At 37.9% G+C, this 22,181-nt stretch overlaps 2 protein-coding genes across 3 annotated transcripts; one reads left to right on the forward strand and one right to left on the reverse strand.

Moving 5' to 3' along the window:
• The first annotated feature begins 6,502 nt into the window (after window positions 1-6,502).
• Window positions 6,503-9,776, forward strand: LOC107815807 (epoxide hydrolase 2-like). 2 transcript variants are annotated; one of them, XM_016641442.2, is made up of 4 exons: window positions 6,503-6,829; window positions 8,113-8,274; window positions 8,514-8,749; window positions 9,378-9,776. In XM_016641442.2, the coding sequence occupies exons 1-4, from the start codon at window positions 6,542-6,544 to the stop codon at window positions 9,628-9,630; spliced, it is 939 nt and encodes a 312-aa protein (XP_016496928.2). In that variant the 5' UTR covers window positions 6,503-6,541; the 3' UTR covers window positions 9,631-9,776. The 2 variants fall into 2 exon arrangements, with proteins under 2 accessions (XP_016496928.2, XP_016496929.1); XM_016641443.2 differs by lacking the exon at window positions 8,113-8,274.
• An 11,729-nt stretch (window positions 9,777-21,505) lies between these two features.
• Window positions 21,506-21,889, reverse strand: LOC142175076 (uncharacterized). The gene has a single exon (XM_075241481.1). It carries the CDS (start codon window positions 21,887-21,889, stop codon window positions 21,506-21,508), a length of 384 nt encoding a protein of 127 aa, XP_075097582.1.
• Between the last annotated feature and the right edge of the window lie 292 nt (window positions 21,890-22,181).

Here is a 22,181-nt window from a genome sequence, read left to right on the forward strand (position 1 = left end):
TGTGCAGATACAGTTAATGCCCCGCACCTGCGGCCCTTCCTCTAGGCGGTCATGTTCTGCTTCTGCGCCTCCTAGGCTGTTTCTGCGGACCAAGCCTTGCAGGTGCAGTTACACTAAAAGACAGCTGATCATTTCTTCTTTAACTTCCAAATTTGATCCGTTAGCCACCCGAAATCCACCCGAGGCCCTTGGGACCCCAACAAATCATGTCAACCAGTCCCAAAACACATTACGGACTTGCTCGAGGCCTCAAATCATATCAAACAACGCTAAAACCATGAATCGCACTCCAATTCAAGCGTAATGAACTCTAAAATTTCAAACTTTTACTTTCGGTGTTTAAACCTATCAAATCACGTTCGATTGAACTCAAATTTTGCACACAAGTCATATTCGACATTGCGGACCTACTCCAACTTTTGGAATCAGATTCTGACCCCGATATAAAAAAGTCCACTTCCGGTCAAACTTCTCAAAAACCTTCAAATTTCTATCTTTAGCCAAATGACTCCAAAATGACCCACGGGCCTCCAAATTCACTTCCGATCGAGCTCTCAATACCTGAATCACCATACGGAGCTATTCCCAGACTCAGAATCTCAAACAGACATTGATAACCCTGAAATGCACTTCAGTCCAAACTTATGTGATTCTACCAAAAATGCTAACTTCCACAATAGGCGCCGAAATGTTCTCGGGTCTTCCAAAACCTAGTCCGGACATACGCCCAAGTCCGAAATCATCATACAAACCTGCTGGAACCTTCGAATCCTGATTCCGAGGTCGTTTACTCAAAAATCCAACCTTAGTCAATTCTTTCAACTTAAAGCTTCCGAAATGAGAATTCTCTTTCCAAATCAACTCTGAACTTCCCGGAATTCAATTCCGACCGTGTGCACAAGTCATAATACCTGAAGTGAAGCTGCTCATGGTCTCAAACTGCTGAACGACGTGCTAGAGCTCAAAATGACCGGTCGGATCGTTACATTAATGTGCTTTTGCAGGAAGATGAATTCAACAAACTAGTACAAGAAGTGTGGGATCAAACAATAACTGGATACACTATGTATTCGGTTTGGCAAAAGCTACAGATACTAGGGAGCAGGGAAAAAGGAATGAATAGAGTCTATAATTCAGTAGACAAAAAGGTTGAAATGCTTAAAGATCAGCTACAGGAAATTCAAAAGAGGATAGATAATGATCTATTCCACAATACTTTGATTTTGGAGGAGAAGGAATTACTGATTCAAGTAGAAAAGTGGCAAGGTATTCAAGAGAATGTCTACAGGCAGAAGTCTAGGATAGTGTGGATTGAAGTAGGAGACTCAAACACAAAGTTTTTTCATGTACATTTGAAGGCAAGGCAAGCTAGAAACAGAATCTCTACCATCTGTAATGAGCTTGGACAAAAACTGATTGATCCTTTATTAGTTGAGCAAGAGTTCACATCTTTCTTTGAAGGTCTTCCAGGAACAAGGGCTTCTGAATTGCCCTACCTTGATGTAAACATAGCTAGGTATGGTCCTTGCTTTAATAGAGAGAAGCAACTGAGCATGATTAAGAGTATATCTGATACTGAGATCCTATAAGGACTTAATGAATTACCAAGTGACAAAGCACCTGACATTGATGGATTTCCAGTAGAATTCTTCAAAAAATATTGGCATATAGTTGGAGAAGAGGTAATAAAGGCAGTTAAAGAGTTCTTTGAATCAGGGAAGCTATTGAAGAGTGTATGCAGTGCAACTATTACATTAGTACCAAAAGTGGCTATTCCTTCTTTTGTCAAAGAATTCTGGCCTATAGCATGTTGTACCACTATCTATAAAATCATTGCCAGAATTCTCACTTCAAGACTAAAAACAGTGGTGGATTTCATTGTTGGACCAGCTCAGTCGGCATTCATAGAAGGAAGAAGTATTCTAGACAATGTTATCATTGCTCATGAATTGGTGAAAGGGTATAGCAAAAAAGGGATTTTACCTAGATGCATTATCAAAGTGGATATAAGAAAGGCCTATGATTCTGTTGAATGATCATTCTTACAAATGGTGCTATTGGAGTATAGGATAGCTGTTAAGATGGTCCAGTGGATTATGGAATGTGTAACTAATACACACTATTCTATACTGATTAATGGTGGCCTCACAAAAAGATTTCAAGCAAAGAAAGGATTGAGACAATGGGACCTATGTCCCCATATCTATTTGTCCTATTGATGGAGTATTTGAGCACAACTTTGAAGACTCTCAAGGACATTCCTGATTTCAATTTCCATTCAAGATGTGCCAAAATGAATCTCACCCATATCTGTTTTGCAGATGATCTGATTATGTGTGGCAGGGCTGACAATATCTCTATCCAACTACTACTAGACAAGTTCAACCATTTCTCAAAGGTGACAAGACTCATTGCTAATTTAGATAAAAGCTTTATCTATGTAGCTAGAGTTACTCAGGGGTTCAAAGAAATGATATGCTCTAACTATCAATTCAAGCTGAAATCTTTGCCATTCAAGTACTTGGGAGTCCTTTTATCCTCAAGGAAGCTATCTATTCAGCAATGTATGCCATTAGTAGAGAAGATTACAAACAGAATGAAATGATGGACATCAAAACTCCTATCATACAGTGGCAGACTACAACTGATAAGAAGTGTTTTATTTGAAATGCAGACTTACCGGGGGCAGGTGCTCTTGATACCTAAGAAGATTATACAACTAGTAAACTCTGTCTGTAGAACTTTTTTGTGGACATGAAGTTATAGTCCTTCAAAAAGAGCTTTGATTTCTTGGGACAGAATATACATGCATGTATCAGCTAGAGGTTTAAATGTTATAAACTTTGAATGGTGGAACAAAGCAGCAATGTGTAAGCTAATGTGGGCAGTACATTCAAAGAAGGATGCTCTTTGGATCTATGGATACACTCAGTGTATATAAAGAAGCAAGATTTCAATATTCTGCACACTCCTACCCAAACTTGATGGCTGGTAAGAAAGATATTTGATGTTAGAGATTGGTACATGAATATTGAATCCTTTACAAATATTAACAAGTTTTGCAGATGGGGGCAGTTTAGTATACATAAGATGTACACTCTATCAAGATCTCAGTATCCAAAGGTTGAGTGGAAAGCTTTACTACTGGGTACAAGTATTCCTAGACATAATTTTATACTATGGCTAGCTCTAAATCACAGACTTACTACTGTGGATAGAGTAGTAGCATGGGGCATAGAGGCTGATCTTGGATGTGTTTTATGTAAGAATGGAAAGAATGAAACTATGGCTCACTTGTACTTTGAATGTCAATACTCAAGGAACATATGAAACACTCTGCTTAACTGGATAGGATAAAAGCATCAGATTGGCTCATGGGAAGAGGAAGTTAGATGGCTGAGTGCAAGAACAAAAAACAATCGAACTTATAGTAGTATTTTGTCCTTCAATTACATATCAAAGGGCAGCAGAAGACAAAATGGAAGAAGTATCATTACTGATTAAATAAAAATGTATTAAGTGGGAATTGATCCCTCTTCTCCTTTGTAAATAACACAACCTTCAACCAAGGGCACTATTCAACTTTCTTAAAGCATGGGAGCGGACAATTATTATTATACTAAGTTTAGAAAATATGTACATAAAATATCTAATTTTGAGGAGAGACCACAAATTCACGTGTCCCATTACTTTCCCTATAAATTCAACCTTGCACCTTACGCCCAAGCCTTTTAAAACACTGGTATTAACAGTACAAATTGTCTAAGTTTTCTTCCCTACGTTCTCGTCAATACTCTTCCTTAAATTACTTATAAAATTTCATTTGAATTTCTTTTTGGTTAGTTACCTACGTATGATCATTTACGTTTTTTTGGGTGTTGTTGTTATTACTATTACAAAAATAGATTTAGTCCACGTCTTAAACATTGTGATTTTCGTGATTATGCATTGAATTACAAAGGATTTAGATGTTTTTATCCCTCAAGTAACAAAGTCACTGTAAACATTTTTCCTTATTCTTATCTCACCACAAAATTTAGTAATAGGCGGCTTTCCAAACATGCTCTACCTTTATCGTCGCATTTCTTTTAAGTTTCCTAACAAATTAGGGACCCATTTGTCCATATTAATTTTTCTTTTCAAAAACTCATCTTTAAAATATTATTTGTTATATATTTCATTGAATATGAGTTTCAAAAAAAATGAAGATGAGTTTAAAATTTTAAAAAGTATTTTTTGTCTCTTTCCAATTAAACAATATTTTCCTCTACAAAATTGCAATATTTTTTGAAATGAAATGCATGTTTCCAATCACAATTTCAATTTTCAAATACTTTTTTCAACTTAACTTCAAAAAATAATTTTATTTTTTAATTTATATTTTTTTATGTCCAAACGCAGACTAAATTCTCTTTGCCTACAAGCTTGCATTCTTCATTCCTCACGGCAGCCACCCACTTCATTCAAATTCTTCCTTAACTATTTCTATCTTAGCTTCTTATTCAATTCTTATTGTGATAGTAATAATTCTTCTTATATCCAACTGAACTACCTATTAGATTAGGTAGTATACCATGTACCATTTTTAATTCAAACTCCTTAATCCTAGCAACCAAATTGAAACTGATACACACGTATAATATTCCTCATCTTTAGCCAACCATTAACCAGCTTCTTTCTCTAATTAGATCAACGTCACACTCCTTTGCCAACATTATAATTACAACAACAACAACAACAACAACAACAACCCAGTATAATTCCACTTAGTGGGGTCTGAGAAGGGTAGTGTGTACGCAAACCTTATCCCTACCCTGGGTAGAGAAGCTATTTCCAAATAGTTTCCCAACATTATAATTAAAGCTATTTAATTCTGCTGAACCCGTAGTTATGACAACTTGTTTGGATGGACCAACAAGGGTTGTAGTGGAGTGGTAAGTACTCCTTTATCCTTAACCAGAGGTCTCGGGTTCGAGTCCCTGAGTATGGAGTCACCTTTGTTAGGGAGCGCTTTACCGCCAACGTGGGACTTCCCGGAACGAATCCAGATTTAGTCGGGGCCCAATGTGGGTACCGGTGAGAAACCAAACAAAAAACTTGTTTGGATGTTTGTTATATATCATTGCATCATATTGTATTATATTGTATTGTAGTATTTTTAATGAATAATATTTGAATAGATTGTATTGTTTGTCATTGTTTCATAATATCATGTACCAGTAACATGAAGAATAAACTCACAATATTACAAAAAAAAGTAAATTACGAGTAAGATAATTATATAAACAGGTTGTACAAAACAAAAAATATGATAATATAATAATAAGAAAGGACAAGATGAGGGGAAAAAAGTTAACAAAACGACCTTACCAAATCAGTTGTTACATAAAGTAATATTTTTCGGCATAACCTGACGACAGAATAAATAGGTAACAACCATCCAAACAAGTACAAGCTGTAAGTTGGCAAAGCAGTGTGAACTAAGTTGATCTAAATTAGAGAGAGAAGCTGGATAATGGTTGACTAAAGATTAGGGAGATCATACTGTATTGGTTGAATTTGGCTGCTAGAATTAAAGGACTTCCAATTAAAACTAGTGGTATACTACCTACTTTAATAGGTATAGCTGAGTTGGATACAAGAAGAATTATTAGGTTCATGATAAAAATGGAAAAAATAAGAATGCTAGTATCACATCCTTTAAATGTCACAAAAAGGAAAATTAATATAATATAATATCGTACGTAACTCTTCTTATTATAGTCAGATTATTAATATAAAAAAAAAATCTTGCCAGCAAGGTTGACTTAGTTGGTTGGGCAAGTAGTTTTCCACGTGTGAGATCTTGGATGGATTCTCTCAAGAGCCTATCTAGCAACTAGCACTGTAGCTACTCGTTCAATTAAACTCATAACTTTGAGGTGGTACATAGATTTATGTGTAAAAATTTATAAAAATTGTAAGAAATAGTGAATATCAGGGGTGAAGCTAGAGTGCCGGGAGTGGATTCGACCGAATCTAGTAGCTTTGATTCAAAGCTTGTATTTGTTTTAAAAAATTCATTAAACATGCATAAAATATTAATTTAGAATTCAGTAATTTAAAACGATTAGAATCTCGAACCCATAAGCTTAAAATTCTAGCTCCGTATATGTACAAATAATAGATTTTGCACCAATTAAATTAGATAAGATGTAATAGAATTTCAAATCTGAACCCATAAAATTTAAATCTTGAATCCGCATTCGTTTCTAAGCAGACATTTATTGTCATTTTTACTCTTGCGTCTCCTTTGGGTTCCCCTTGTAGTAGGTAAAGGAAATTTAGCAATCAAACAGCGGGGGTACAAACTTAGCGTGCAAGTTTTCTAGAAATTTTCCAAAAATAAAAATAAAAGATGTCTTCTTACCAAACAAGTATGCCACGTGTCAAGCCATGATGTAATGTCCGATAATATTTAAGGAGAGCAATAGCCATCTTTCTCTTACACACAGACACACACTAGTAAAGAAAATTGTTTCACTTTAAAAGTTAAAAAATAATGGAAGAAATAAAGCATAAATTCATAGAAGTGAATGGGCTGAAACTTCACGTAGCTGAAATTGGAAGTGAATCTTCTCCAGCTGTTGTATTCTTACATGGATTTCCTGAAATATGGTATTCTTGGAGGTACCAAATGATAGCTATGGCTAAAGCTGGTTTTAGAGCCATTGCTTTTGATTACAGAGGTTATGGTTTGTCCGAACAGCCAACAGAACCAGAAAAAACAACATTCTTGGATTTTGACAATGACCTCCTTGAACTCCTCGATGCTCTCAACATTCCAAAGGTACTATCTTTTTTATGATATCTGAACCCTTTTAGTACAGAAGGGAACGATAAAGTTGTCTCTGTGTGATCTTTAGGTCACGGGTTCGAGCCGTGGTATCAGCCAATGATGTTTGCATCAGGATAGACTATCTATATCCACGCTCTTGGATGCGGCCCTCCGCAATTCCTAATAAATATAGATACTTCATTCACCGGGCTGTCCAGGGGCATATGTAGAGTTCTGCCGACGGGTTCAATTGAACCCATAAAATATGTAAAAAATTATTAAAATTACAAAAATAGTAGATATGAACCCAAAACTTTGAAAATATAATGGATTCAATGCTAAAAACTTTAAAAATTTAACCCATAGAGTTTAAATTTTGAATCCGCTTCCGGGCTGTCATCTGAACCCTTTTAACAGGTTAAATAGATGCAAGATGATGAAATTGAGAGGTATTTGGTAGTGCTTTAAGAGACCTATTATAATATGTTAGTTACCATTTTTAGTCAGGTTACTAATTAGTGTATCTTAAAGATTTTAATTTGTATGAGTTGACGGTATATTTTTTTTCTTCTTACACAATCAAGTTATTTATTACTCTCTACATCTCAATTTACGTGACGGTGTTTGATGGGTATGACATTAAAAAAAGAAAGGAAGATTTTTAAAAAATTTATGGTCTAAAATAAGCCATAGATATCTGTATGGCTATACATTATCTCACTAAAAGTAAAATGAGCATTTTAAAATTAAATTGATACTAAATATAGAAAGGTGTGTAGGTTACCAATTAATGCATATCATATAAATTTTAAGTTCTATGAGCTGACGGTATATATCGAATTGGTTGAATATCTTGTGATGAGATATCTTAGCCGCAAAAAAACTTACTTTCTCCAGCTTCTTATAGAGCATATATGTGTCCTTTTTAAAGTGAGTAATTAAGTGACAAATTTTCAAGGTCAGCTAAAACGACAGTGTGAATGAGTTCCCCTAGACATGAAATTTTTTATGGTTATTCCAATACAAAATTTCAGTTAGCACTAACCAAGATAGTGAACTTCTAGTGTTTTTTATATTTTATTTTATATAATATTGGTCTGAAATGAGTTTTAATGATGCAATATGGTTAGTTAGGATTTATATATATATATATATAGTCGATCCAACTTGCTTGGGATTGAGGCGTAATAGTTGTTGTACTAACCAATATTGGCAGGAATAATTACTCAGCTCACGCACTCTCTTTCTACCTCTTTTTCATCCTCATTAATGTATATGCTTGCGCATTTATGTAGGCTTTTCTAGTTGGTAAAGATTTTGCTGCATTTGTTATTTCCTTATTTGTCGTTCTGCACGAGGAGAGGGTCTCTGGATTTGTTACCATGGGCGTGCCGTTTATGCTCCCAGGTCCATCCGACTACGGTCTTCCAGAAGGTTTCTATATCACAAGATGGATGGTATGGTTTAATTTCCTCTATGATCGGAACAGGAGCCTAGGAGTAACGTTAAAGTTGTCTCCGTGTGATATATAGGTCACGGGTTCGAGCAGTAGAAGCAACCACTAATGCTTGCATTAGGGTAGGCTGTCTACACCACACCCCTTGGTGTGCGGCCCTTCCCCAATTCTTGCGTGAATGTGGGATGCCTTGATTGTAGCCGGCCTCAATATCAGTTCGAGATTCTTTTTCTTTTGCAGGAGCCTGGGCGAGCTGAAGCTGATTTCGGTCGATTTGATGCCAAAACAGTTGTAAGAAAAATCAACATACTCTTCTCTAGAAGTGAAATACCAATAGCTGATGAAAATCAGGAAATCCTGGATTTGGTGGAACCAGGCACTCCTCTGCCCTATTGGTTCAGTGAAAAAGATCTGGCAATCTATGGTGCAAAATACGAGAAATCTGGATTCCGAACTGCTTTGCAGGTTCCTTATAGGTAACAAATTGCTTTTATTCCTAACGACTTGGCAGGATCTAGAGTTAGTGAGTTCATAATGTGTGATCTTCATTATAAGAATTCAGTTTAAATTTTTTTCGTGTATATATATGTTGTTCGACCGAAAGCAACGGGTTAAGCAGAACTCGCTCTAAATTGAAACTGGCATGCATGCCTCAATAATAACAAGATCCATGAAAGTGACAATATTATTGTTTTATGCAAGTTGTTCTCGCAGCTTTATTACTAGATGTTTCTTACTTGTATATTTTTATTACTACCTAGCGTTTCTTTCGCTTCGATTTTTATTATCTTGTTGTTGTTACAACTTATTGCTACTACTTCTTTTTTCATCTTTCTTGAGCCGAGGGTCTATAGGAAACAACTTCTCTATCTTCTCGAGTTAAGGATAAGGTCTGCGTCCACACTACCCTCCCCAGATCCGATGTGTGAGATTACACTGGGCTTCTTGTTGTTGTTATGGTTGTTCTCGCATCTTTAACTAGGTTGAACATTCAGGAAATCGCAGCAGATTCAAATTTGGGATTCTTTACCAATGATTAGCTATATTGAACAATTCACTGGTATATTCTTAATTTAATTTAGTTTAAACTTCTTTTGGCTATAGGGCAATGGCCGAACAACTGAATGTAACAGCACGAACGGTTCAAGTTCCTGCAATGCTGATCATGGGCGAGAAGGATTACGTCCTCAAATTTCCAGGAATGGAAGACTATATCAGGGGCGAAGAACTGAAAAGTTTGGTACCAAAGTTGGAAATAGTCTTTATGCGTAAAGGAACACATTTTGTTCAAGAACAAATGCCTAATGAAGTTAATCAACTTCTCCTCAGCTTCCTCCTTCAGAACAAGAGTACTTAATCAGTTAAACTTTGATCTTCTGAAATGCATTTTAAGCACTATTTAATATCATAGTTCTGTTATCAATGTGATAAATGTGTGTTATATATCTGCACTTTCATCAGTATGTATATGTGTGTAATATAATTATCATAAAATTTATGTAATTTGGATTTCTGGTACACGAAGGTTGAAGTGTAATGAATGGTTTGGTTACTTTGCCAAATCTTGAAAATGCTGAATTATAGCAGTGGTATATATCTATGTGGAACTGAATTGTCTTAAATTTTCTTGGCTTAAAATAGTACTTGAAGTATTCCTTCAATTATGCAAACTACTTTAGGAACAAAATGGGAACATTGTGCTTTTAATTGTGAACGACAGTCCGGTGCATGAAGCATACACCTTTTCACAGGGTCTGGGGAAGGGCCGCATCCCAAGAGGGTGCAATGTAGGCAACATACCCCAATGCAAGTGTCCGTGGCTAATTTCACAACTCAAACATTGTACTTTTAATCAGAGAAAATAAATAGAGGAGTGTCAAGAAAATGGAGAAGAATTTGGAAGGTAAGAAAATGATGGAAGGTGAAAATAAGGAGAAAACAGAGAAAGCCATATGAGAGAAAAAATGAATAAAATGTGAAATATTGTCAATAATGAAAGATTATATAAGAAGCTGAAATGGAAAATATATGGACTTAATATATTTAATGGGCAAAATACAAAGAGACACCTAAAGTTGGCCCCAGATGTCTATCTCATACTTCAACTTACCAAGTGACCATCTCGACACTTTATGTTGGCTTAAGTGAGCCTCGTACACGCCTGGATCCAACAAGTCTGTCGCGTGTAATACAGGCGCGAATGACGTGTCAGATGGACAAATAAAAAAACGCTTCTTCCTTATCGTTGCCGGTCTAAGCAGAAGGTTGCTAAGTGAGATGTCTGGTGAACACATTCGTAATGATTATGGGTCTAGTAGGTGTAATAATAAGGAAGCGAGGTACTGAGTTTAGCATCAACAAGGCAAGTAGTAGATCTTTATTAAGGAATGATATGGGAGACAATCAAAGCATCAGTTTTAGCATCAGCAGAAGAAAAGGATTGACCGACTGCCGTTCAAGAGAAATCCCGAAGGCTCAAACTTTTTGCTAGCTTTGAAACATGGGCCGAAGGAAAGAGGAAGACCAAACAAAGTCGCGGTCAAAGCAAAGAAAAAGATGCCAAAAAAGATTCACTTTAGTTTCTAGCTCGCTTAGCTTAGTGTAGGTTGCTTGCAAAACTTTCGATAGCTGGCTCGGCCGAATGGAATCACCGATCTAGATAGAAAGGTCATTCACTCCCTATTCTTTGAGAGGTTGCCAATCTCTTCTTTTTTTTCATACAAACAAAATCAGTATACAACTCTTCAATCTTGAAATTCTTTTCTTGTTCGTCTAGATCAAAGAGCTCATTTACCCCTCTTCTTCCTCTTTTCATTATTGAACCCGTTAATGCCTATGATTTTATAGTAATTTCTTCTCTAAAATTAAGTTGGATCTTCTAAACTCAAAAAGAATATCAAGAAATTGGGTTTTGGTGGCCAATTTCAATCTAAATTTTCTAATCGCTTCTCTCAAATTAGCTAAGAGAAATTGAGTTTTGGTGGCCACCCTATCCATCTTCACCAGAAATTAAGCTCTCCACCGAGGACCCCTTCCCCATCCCCGTTCCCCCTTTTCTTCTTCTTCACGTTCGTCAATGGTGTTATAGTAAACAATGGTGGCTGTTCTAGAAATTAATAATTGTATGGAGTATAGGATGGTGTTGAAAAGGATGTAATAAGAGGGTGGTGAATACTAGTGGTCTCGTGATTTATAGTGGCGGTCTTTTGGTGGAGAAAAATAGAGATAGAAGTTGGTACCGGCGTCGCCAGTAACGACAGTTGCGAAGGAAGTGTTAGTTTTAGCGGCGATTCTAGCGTGGGGCTTGACCTTCTTCCTCTAATGATATTCACAGATTGAGTTAGTTGAGAAAAGAAAAAGAAAAATATATTTTTTTACGGTTTCACACGCTTAAAAACAAGTGAAACACACTTATTTTGCCATCTCAGCATGAGGGGAGGCTTACTTAAACTAGCATAAAGTGTCTAGATGGTCACCTGGTAAGTTAAAGTGTGACATACATATCTGGGGCCAACTTTAGGTGCCCCTTTATGTATTTTGCCTTTTTAATATTCAAAGGAAATATATGTTAGTACTAGGAGTATCTTTCTATAGTAGTTTGAATATCTTCATTCTTCCTTTTGTCTTCTTCTTGCTTCTTTTCCTTTCCCGTTTTATGTAGTTATATTGGTAAAATATGTATACGATACGTGGTAGGCATGATAGTAAATATGTGGCAAGTATTTTAAAGTCAGCTCCAAGTCAGCTAGAGTCGCCATGGGATCATGGGATCATCCTTCCAAACAAGGTCCAGATCCAGACGCTCACAAGCATCCAGATAACTACTTCCCTCGAACCAACAAACACAAGAATATTCTGGATTCTCAATTAACCACGTCCTGCAGTTACGCCTAAACTAGCGTAACGAACGAGATTTACACTTACTGCAGATAATGGATGCAACGTGTGGAAGAGATATTAGGGACGTTTACAATTAGGTTATCTTATAAATACATTTTCTCCACAATATTATCACAATCTAATTCTCATTCTTACTCACACACTTAATAATAAAATTATAGCAGATTAATTATGCTCATTGTTATTATTTCTCACGGCTTTCATCAATAAATAAGAATCTTTATCTCTTGTTATTTATTTATTTCTTTCAATTGTTTAGCTTGTCCACTTTGTTGCGTTATTTTTATAATATTTATATCAGTAAAGGTTCAATTATATTGGTAGATTATACTTTTGAGTTTATCATTATAAATGTTTTGCATAATTGAAACAAAATCCCAACTTTCAGCTTAAAATGGATTTGGTATAAAGAAAGTGTTAGTTTATATGAGTCCACCAAACATTACAGTACCTGGTCCTCTATGAGTTTTTTTTACTGAGAATGCTAATGAAACAGTAAGTAAATAAGACACGGGATTTTACGTGGAAAAATTCCAACTCAAGGGGACAAAAATCACGACCTACACTTGTAGGCTTTCAACTTCACTAACTTGTAAACACCTATTACAAGCCACTTTGTAATGACTCCATTACAAAGACTTCAACTCAACTAACTTGTGATACTCTTACCACAAGTCACTTTGTCACTCTCTAGTTACAAAGACTTTAACTTATGACTAACTCTAATCACAACACAAACTCAGAGAGTTTATGGTTTTACAAGGGGGTTCCTAATCAACGCTTCTAGCTAAGCAATTTAAGAATTACAATAAGAAAATTCACAAAGTTACAACACAACTAAGGACAGTAAAATACTAGATTTAGGAACTGGTTCGTAGTAGCGTTTAACTTTGTTCTTCAAGCTCTTGAGAATTAAGTTCACTGTTTTGCAGAAGGCTTGAATGCTTGAAGAGCAAACTAAAGTGTTCAAGTGATGTTTTGATATAATCTCCTTGTTGATACACCTTGATGACATCACTTGAATGATGTAAGCACTTTAGTTGGTCAAAGGACGAGTTACCAATGGAAACAGTGCAGTGCATGCAGAAACAGTGGAGACAGTCACATCGTTTTCAGATGTGTCCAATTGACTTCGTACTGCTATGAGGGAACCACAAGGGTATCAGGTCCTTGTTTGGTTCTCTATCTCCTGAAGCTATAGCAGTTCACATTTAGCTGGAATCCGTTGACTTACAATGTAGCCCAAGTGTGTCGGGTTCCCTATATAGTCCTTGACAGTAAGTTTGTTAGATCATCAAAACATAAGGCAAAGACATTGAAAACCCATCAATTTCCCATTTTTGAAGATGACAAACTTAGACATTGATAACATGTATTTAGAGCAAGGAGAACCAGATAAAGTAACAGGAGCTCACATGTTCCCCCTGACTTTATGCCTTCCCCCTTAATCAGATCCTTGATTCAAATTATACTTCCCCCTTTTGGCATCATTAAAAAGACACAAGCAATCAAATAGTATAAAGAAGTCTAGCCTAGCTAACTCATGCCACATATGTGCACACCATACGATAGAGAAGAGAAACAGAAAATACAAGCAATATGATAATAAAAGAGGATAGATGTTATATATTGAAAACATATGCCTTTGCTTAAAAAGCAAAGGCAGAATTGGATTGTTAAAAACGGGAGCAGCACTGTTACATCCCAACCACATAAAAAAAACATATGCCAAATCATGAAAAGAACATTCCAGAAATTGATCACTGAAGGGGTTACTTAGGGGGCACTAGGAGTAGAGGGCTTGGAAGCTGCAGCAAGAGTTTGGAAAACTAGGTCTATTTGGGCATTGACCGACTTTTGCTCATTGAGCAGTTCAACTTTCAGGTTCTACACTTGTGCCCTGAGATCAACATTCTCTTTTGTCAAATGAACCACTTCATCATTTGACTTTGGAGCCCCTTGGGCTTGCTGACCTTCCAGGATAGCATTCCTAGCCTTCAACCGTCGAATCTCCCCAGTTGCACTATTTTGAGCATTAATGAGCTGTAAAATAGTTGATGTACTGCCTACCCCTATTCTTTTCTATGCACTCGCGTTCTTCCAACGTTGTCTGTGAGAAAGTCTGCTTCTTGGTTCCCACCTTGCCTTGCCCCAGCGACATCTCGAAGAATTTAAACACTTGCGTAAGTAGAAACCCGTATGGAAGACCATGATTACCATCCTTGAAGGTTGCTACTTTTTGCATGTGTTCGATCATAATAGCAGGCAGGCTGATAGGATTAAAGCTATCCACCTGCTTCTTGGTTCCCACCTTGCCTTGCCCCAGCGGCACCTCGAAGAATTTAAACACTTGCATAAGCAGAAACCCGTATGGAAGACCATGATTATCATCCTTGAAGGTTGCTACTTTTTGCATGTGTTCGATCAAAATAGCAGGTAGGCTGACAGGATTAAAGCTATCCAGTTGCTCCATCAAAAACAGGTCAGACTTAGAGGTCATGGACCTCCTCTCAGCACGAGGCAACAGAACTTTGTTTACCAATTCGAAGAGCAATTGATAAACAGGGAGTAATGCCTTCTTGTGAATCTGGGTTCGCATTGTCCTTTACCACAACATTCCGAAAATTATACTGACACGTATCCTTCACACTAGACACACCAACTGTAGGGACCTTAAGAATATCCCCAAGCAGACTCACATCGAACACGATATCTACTCCATTCACCAAAGCACAAATATGGTTGGTATAGACAGGAAAGAGGCTAGCAAAGAAGCTTTGAACCTCATCCTCATTCACCTTAGGTGCATCTATTTGGAACAGATTCCCCCATCGTTGAAACCCAACCATCTCAAGAACTTGTCGCATACCAGCCATATAAGAGATTGTTGGGTCAAAAATACGACCCAACAGAACCTTTTGATGCCTTAGGCGTTCTGAAGCATAACTATTTTCACTCCTCAGCTTTTTCACAAAACTAGGTTCCTTAACAGTTTCAGACTTTCGTTTGCCAGACTTCCCACCACTTGATTTCTCTTTTCCCTTAGACTTGACTAACACATCCTCATCAGAAATTGAGGGCTCACTCACAACATCCTTCAACTTGGAACTGGGAGTTGAAACTTTCTCTACTAAAGCAGGCTGCTTCTTTTTCTGGGACTGTCTCACCAAGGAACCAGGTTCATCAGGTGTTTCCTCTTCCACTTCTACCACAGGGACAACTTTATCACACACTGACATATTATCTTTCACCAACCTCCTCCTTTGCTTCTTACTACTTTTTCTGCTCTATTGAAGGGCAGAGTCGTAGGCTACCTTTGCTTGCAACCTGGTAGTAGGTCGCTTGGTGGAAGACTCAGGAGTGGACACCACCATTCGCTTGACTACGAATGCATCAAGAGCCATGTTGTCTAAATCCTCCTCATCGCTAGACCTCATCTCAGGAGCTTGAATGTCCAAGGGCACAATATCAAATGCAGGAGCAGAACTGGCCTGGGAATGAACCCTGACCTGGGTCCTCCGGAGAGGGGTCAGGTTCCTCATGTGAGTGCCCAGTAGTTTCTGCTAGTACAGATCCCTCAACAGTCACTATGGCTCCTTATTCCCCCATACCCTATACCTCGTTTCTCTGAGAAATTATCTCATACAGGACACCGTCTGCAGGTACCACAAAGATGGTTACGACATTTTCTTCCTCAATCGTCACCACTTCCACCACGGAATCTATAACAATAATGGCGAAAACCTCTGCGATCTTAGGACTTTGACCTTGTTCTCCACTTTTTCTTTGATCGGTGGGATCCTCAGAAGATAGAGAGGACAGATCAACAATTTTAGGGGTTTCTGGGATGGAAAGAGACGGGGAATCTGGGTTAGGTATGATTTCAGTGGGAAGAGCAGGAGTGGTTACAGAAGACTCGGTGGGGACGGAGGACTCCATAGGTTTTTTAGTATCAGGGATGACTGAAGAAGGGATGTCGAAGTTTGTATCAGCCATTGAAAAGATGGAGTGAAGGTGCTTTGGGAAGTTCTAATGGAGGACTTATGGTTTGTGGGGAAAGGAGAAGGGTTTTATTAAGAATGAATAATTATGAGGAGAGAGATAGGAACCGGTTCTGAAACGATAGTTGTGCATGGAGAAGTGCAACGTTTTAGAGGGAGATGGAACGATTGAAGTGAAGAGATGTGACAGTAGGGTCTGAAAAGGTGGCTGACATGGCAGTTGATTTTTGTACCTTTTCAAGACGTGTATTAAAGAATGCACAGAACTACTAACCTTTGGTACAAGAACCAGGTTCTTGACCTGTTATTTGAAAATATCAATCATCTTTTATCATCCATGCACTGCATCTACAGCTTTTATACTCATCATGCGTGTTTATCTGCAACAATATTGAAATGAGTTAGACTTGGCCAGAAAATACTTTATCTAGTTTTACCTGAAGGTGATTTTCATAGCCAAATAATGAGGAATCAGGTTCTCAATTGGGCTTTAAAAGCCCCAGCTTCACCCAGTTTCTTTCAAAATATTCCCTACTTAATGCTTTGGTGAAGATATCTGCGATTTGGTCTTCTGTGTTGTAGACAGATCAACCCTTTCTCCATATTGTCCCTCAGAAAGTGATGCCTCACATCAATATGCTTGGTCTTTTTACGTTGAACTGGATTCTTGGTCATGTTTAGTGCACTGGTGTTATCACATATAAGGGGCACACTCTCAGTAAGTATCCCAAAATCCTCCAGTTGCTACTTAATCCATAGAAGTTGAGCATAGCAGGATGCTGCAGCTACATATTCTGCTTCAGCTATTGAAAGAGCCACTGAGTTTTCCTTCCTTGTGCCCCAAGAGATGAGACATGAACCTAGGAAATGAGCTATTCCAAAAGTGCTTTTCCTGTCCACAAGATAACCTGTATAGTCTGCATCAACATATCCAATGAGATTAAAACTGTCACCTGAGGGATAATAAATGACCAGGTTCTGTGTTCCTTTAAGGTATCTTAGAATTCTTTTGGCAGCCTTCAAATAAGATTCCTTTGGATTTGATTGAAACCTTCCACATAGCCCCACACTGAAGACAATATCAGGTCTGCTGGCAGTGAGATAGAGAAGAGATCCAATAATGCCTCTATACATAGTTTGATTCACAGGGGATCCAGTTTCATCCATGTCCAGTCGAGTGGCGTAGCAATGGGAGTGTCTATCACCTTTGATATTTCCATGTCAAACCTCTTCAAGAGCTCCCTGATGTATTTTTGCTGACAAATGAATGTACCCTTTGAGGACTGCTTTACTTGAAGACCCAAGAAGAAGTTCAGCTCCCCCATCATGCTCATTTCAAACTTACTTCCCATGAGTTTTGCAAATTCTTCACACAGAGAATCAATTGTTGCCCCAAAAAAGATATCATCAACATAGACCTGAAAAATGAGCAGGTTCCTTCCCTGTTTCTTTAGGAACAAGGTGTTGTCAATTTTTCCTCTTTTAAAGCCATTTTCTAAGATGAACTTTGATAGCCTTTCATACCAAGCTCGAGGAGCCTACTTCAACCCATGCAATGTTTTGTCCAGTTTAAACACATATTCAGGGTATTCATGACATTCAAACCCTGGAGGTTGCTTCACATAGACTTTTTCCTTAAGAAGTCCATTCAGAAATGCACTTTTGACATCCATTTGGAACAAGGTGAATTCCATATGAGATGCAAAAGCGATTAGGATTCTAATAGCTTCCATGCGAGCTACCGAAGCAAACGTTTCATCATAATCAATCCCTTCCTCTTGATTGTAGCCTAGAACCACTAGCCTGGCCTTGTTCCTTGTAGTGTTTCCATGTTCATCAAGCTTGTTCCTAAATACCCACCTGGTTCCTATAATGGTTCGATCTGAGGGTCTAGGTACCAAGTGCCAGACATTGTTCCTTTCAAACTGATGCAACTCATCTTGCATGGCTGTAATCAAATCTGCATCTTTCAAGGCTTCCTTGATATTTTTGGGTTCTATTTGAGAGAGAAAGGCTGAGAATGCAAGTGAATTTCTGGCTTTAGACCTGGTTTGTACTCCGGAATCTAGGGGTAATTGTGTTGTCAAGAGGATGGGAGCTTTTGTGTTTCCAGTTAGACATCTAAGGTTCATTTGTAGAGGATGTGGGTATATTTAGCTGGTTTTCTTGTGTTCTTCTCTCAGGTACTAGTGGAGTACCCTGAACTGCACCAACCACTCTTTCTTCAGCTTCAGTGGTTGTAATTGAAGTACCTGGTTCCATTAAAGAAGAGGCAGTAATGTCTTCACATGACTATTTTACTTGGATCATCATATCTGCCTTTCTATTTGTCATGTCAATGACTTCACCAGGGACTAGTAAGGATTCTCCATCTTGATTCTCTTCTGCATTCTTCTCACAGGATGGATAGGAATCATCAAAAATAACATGAACACTTTCCTCAACACATTGAGTCTACTTGTTATATATCTTGTACGCTTTGCTTTGAGAAGAGTAGCCCAAAAATATTCCTTCATCACTCTTGGCATCAAATTTACCAAGCTGGTCCTTTTCATTGTTAAGAACATAATATTTGCACCCAAATGTTTTTAGGTGAGTCCGCTTAGGTTTCCTTTCATTCAACAACTCATATGGGGTTTTGTTAAGAAGTGATCTGATCATGCACCTATTCACCAAGTAGCAGGCAGTGTTGACCGCTTCAGCCCAAAAGTTCTTTGCAATTCCACTATCGATCAACATTGTTCTTGCCATTTCTTCAAGAGTTCTATTCTTCCTTTCCACTACTCCATTTTGCTGGGGGTTCTAGGAGCTGAGAAGTTGTGAATGATGCCATTTTCATTGCATAACTCATCAAATTTGGCATTGTCAAATTCTGTTCCATGATCTGATCTAATGCTTGCGACTCTAGACTCCATCTTCACCTGGATTTTCTTCACAAAAGCCACAAACACCTCAAAGGTTTCATCTTTAGTTCTAAGAAACAGAGTCCATGTGAATCTGGAGTAATCATCCACTATCACAAAAATGTATCTTTTTCCTCCCCAGCTTTGCACTTTCATAGGGCCACATGGGTCCATATGCAGAAGCTCGAGTGGCTTTGAGGTGCTTACATCCTTTTTAGACTTAAAAGAGGACTTCACATGCTTTTCTCTAGCACAGGCATCACAAACTTTCTGTACTTTGAACTTTGATATGGGTAGACCATGGACCAGGTCCTTCTGAATTAGTTTTTTCAGAAGAGAGAAGCTTGCGTGACCCAATCTTCTGTGCCGGAGTTCAACATCATCATCAACAGCTTTCATACAACTCAGATCACTACTTTGTAAGGACTCGAAATCAGCAACATAGATGTTCTTGTATCTCTTGGCCACAAGTACCACTTCACCAGTTACCAGATTAGTAACTATACATATCTTGGACAGGAATTCCACCTTGTTTCCTTTATCACAGATCTGAGAGGCACTCAAGAGACTGTACTTAAGACCATTGACATAGTACACATTTCAATAGAGTGAGTGAGTGATTTCCCAATTTTTCCAACTCCAAGAATGTACCCATTTTTCCCATTGCCAAAGGATACACTCCCTCCTTGCAGGGCTTTTAGTGAAAGAAAGTCATGGTGTTCCCAGTCATGTGCTTTGAATACCCATTATCCATGAACTATTATTGACCGTTTCCTTTCATTGTTCCATGCACAAGGAGATCAAGGGTTAGTTTTAGGAACCTAAGCAAGTTTGGGTCCCTTGTAGTAGGCAAGAGGATGAATAAGAGTTCTCTTAGTCCATGCAGGTAATATGCATTTTTTGTGTGTGGAACCTGGTCCCTTTTTAGTAGTTACATTTTCAGCAAACACTTTGTTTTTCTAAATGAACTAGACCCTGGCTTGGTAATTTTCCTTGAAATATCCATTGTTCCCACAGTGGGTACACAACCAATTTTCGGGTACATTCACATATTTGCTATGTGGGTTGTAAGGGGTTTTCTCACTTTGGAACCCTATTCCCTACCTGTTTCCGCCATTATTAGTGTACATGGCAGTGATAGCTTCTGAGGACCAGGTCCATTTTAGGGACTTTTCAAGATCATTTTTTTTACTTTTTCTAGTTCAGTTTGGAGGTGCTTGTTTTTCTCAATTTCAACACACAACATAGTTCTCACAACTTTCAACTCATTTTCAAGCCTAATGTGTTCCTTACTGGCTACCTCTTCTCCTTTTCCAGTATTTCCGGTTTAGACTCAGTTCCTCGTCCCTCCATTGTTTCCCTCAGGTATGCAACTACTACCAAGAGATCATCTCTTTCTTCCTCAATTTCAGTCACCCTTTTTATTAGGGCCTCCTTTTCTTTACTGAATTTCTCAATAGTTTCTTTATGGTCAACAACTACCACCACTAAGTCATATCTTTCATGCTCTAAGTTGGCAATCTTTTTGGTTAAGACATCTTTTTCTTTCTTCAACTCACAAATGGTTTCCTTCAGATCCACTACACACACTACATATCATCTCTGGTTTGTTAAGCTTCCCCTAGTTCTAAGATCAAGGCATCCTTATCCTCCACAAGGCTATGATAGACATCAATCAATACATTAGCTAAAGACATAAGTTTCTTAGGAGAGTAGGATTTCGGATTTCTTTGAACATCCCTGAAATTTACCTCAATATTGTCATCATCTTCATCATCATCTGATTGGGCCATCAAAGCAAAAGTTGAATCATATTCATTTTCCTCGTTTTCAACTGCCATCATGGAGTTATCACCAGCATCAGTTTCATCTTCAGACTCACTAGAGGAGTCCCCCCATGCTGCAAGAGCCTGTTTCACCACATTGTCAGCAAATCTCTTTATTTTGAAGTCCTTGTTAGGAACCAGATTCCTCTTAGCTGCTTTCTCAGGGTTGTACTTGGAGAATTCTTGCTTTAGGAGAGGACAACATTTGATGAAATGCCCATGCTTTCCACACTTATGACAGAGATCATAGTTCTTTGGTTTGCTAGTGCTGCCTCTTTTTAGCATTCCTCAATTTCTTCTAACCATCTTCTGAAATCGTTTGGTTAAGTAAGCCATGTCACTGTCCTCCCCACTTGAGTTATTGCTGTCAGCTTTGAGTACCAGATTCTTTTCTTTCTTTGGTTCTCTTCTTCCACTGTCTATCTTCCTCTTCATCTCGTAGGGCTTCAGATTTCCAACTAGCCCATCTATGGTTAGCTCCTGCAGGTCCTTTGCTTCAGTAATATCATTCACCTTGCTTTCCCAAGAACTAGGTAAGATACTGAGGATTTTCCTCACTAGCTTGTTCCTATGAATGGTTTCACCAAGTGAGTGTAACTCATTTACGATGAAAGTGAATCTTGTGTGCATATCTTGAATAAATTATCGTCCGTCATCCCGAAGAGTTCATACTCGGTAGTGAGCATATCGATCTTATATTGTTTTACTTGGGTGGTTCCCTCATGAGCTGTTTGCAAAGCCTCCCATATCTTCTTAGCAGTGCCACAATCAGAGATTCTATTATATTCATCAGGTCTTATTCCACATACCAAATTCTTCTTGGCACAAAAATTCTTCTCCACAACTTTCTTGTCTGCGTTGGTGTATTCTTTTCTGGTTTTTGGCATTAAGAATAGAAGTTCTTTAAGTACCTTTGTTGGGACGTAAGAGTCGTCCCATATGATATCCCATAACTCAGAATCCTCAGCCATGATAAAATCATGCATTCTTGTCTTCTACCACCTGTTAAATTTGGTCCATTGAACCTGAGTGGTCTGTATGTAGATTGACCTTCTTTAACAATCAATCCAACAATTTCTACCAGTGTCATAATGACCCAGAAACTATTTTTCTGCAAAACATACTTAGCAATAATTGATCCTACTTGTGCAAATCTTCCCGGATTTGTCCATTGAGTTACGTTATTATCGAGCCTAAAAGGTAAGCGTACCATATAAATTTATACTCTTTCTGTCTTAAATAACATTTCAGTTTTGTCGCCCTTTCTGACGTAAAATT

This window comes from Nicotiana tabacum, chromosome 21, assembly GCF_000715075.1.
Source record: "Nicotiana tabacum cultivar K326 chromosome 21, ASM71507v2, whole genome shotgun sequence".
NCBI lineage: Eukaryota > Viridiplantae > Streptophyta > Magnoliopsida > Solanales > Solanaceae > Nicotiana > Nicotiana tabacum.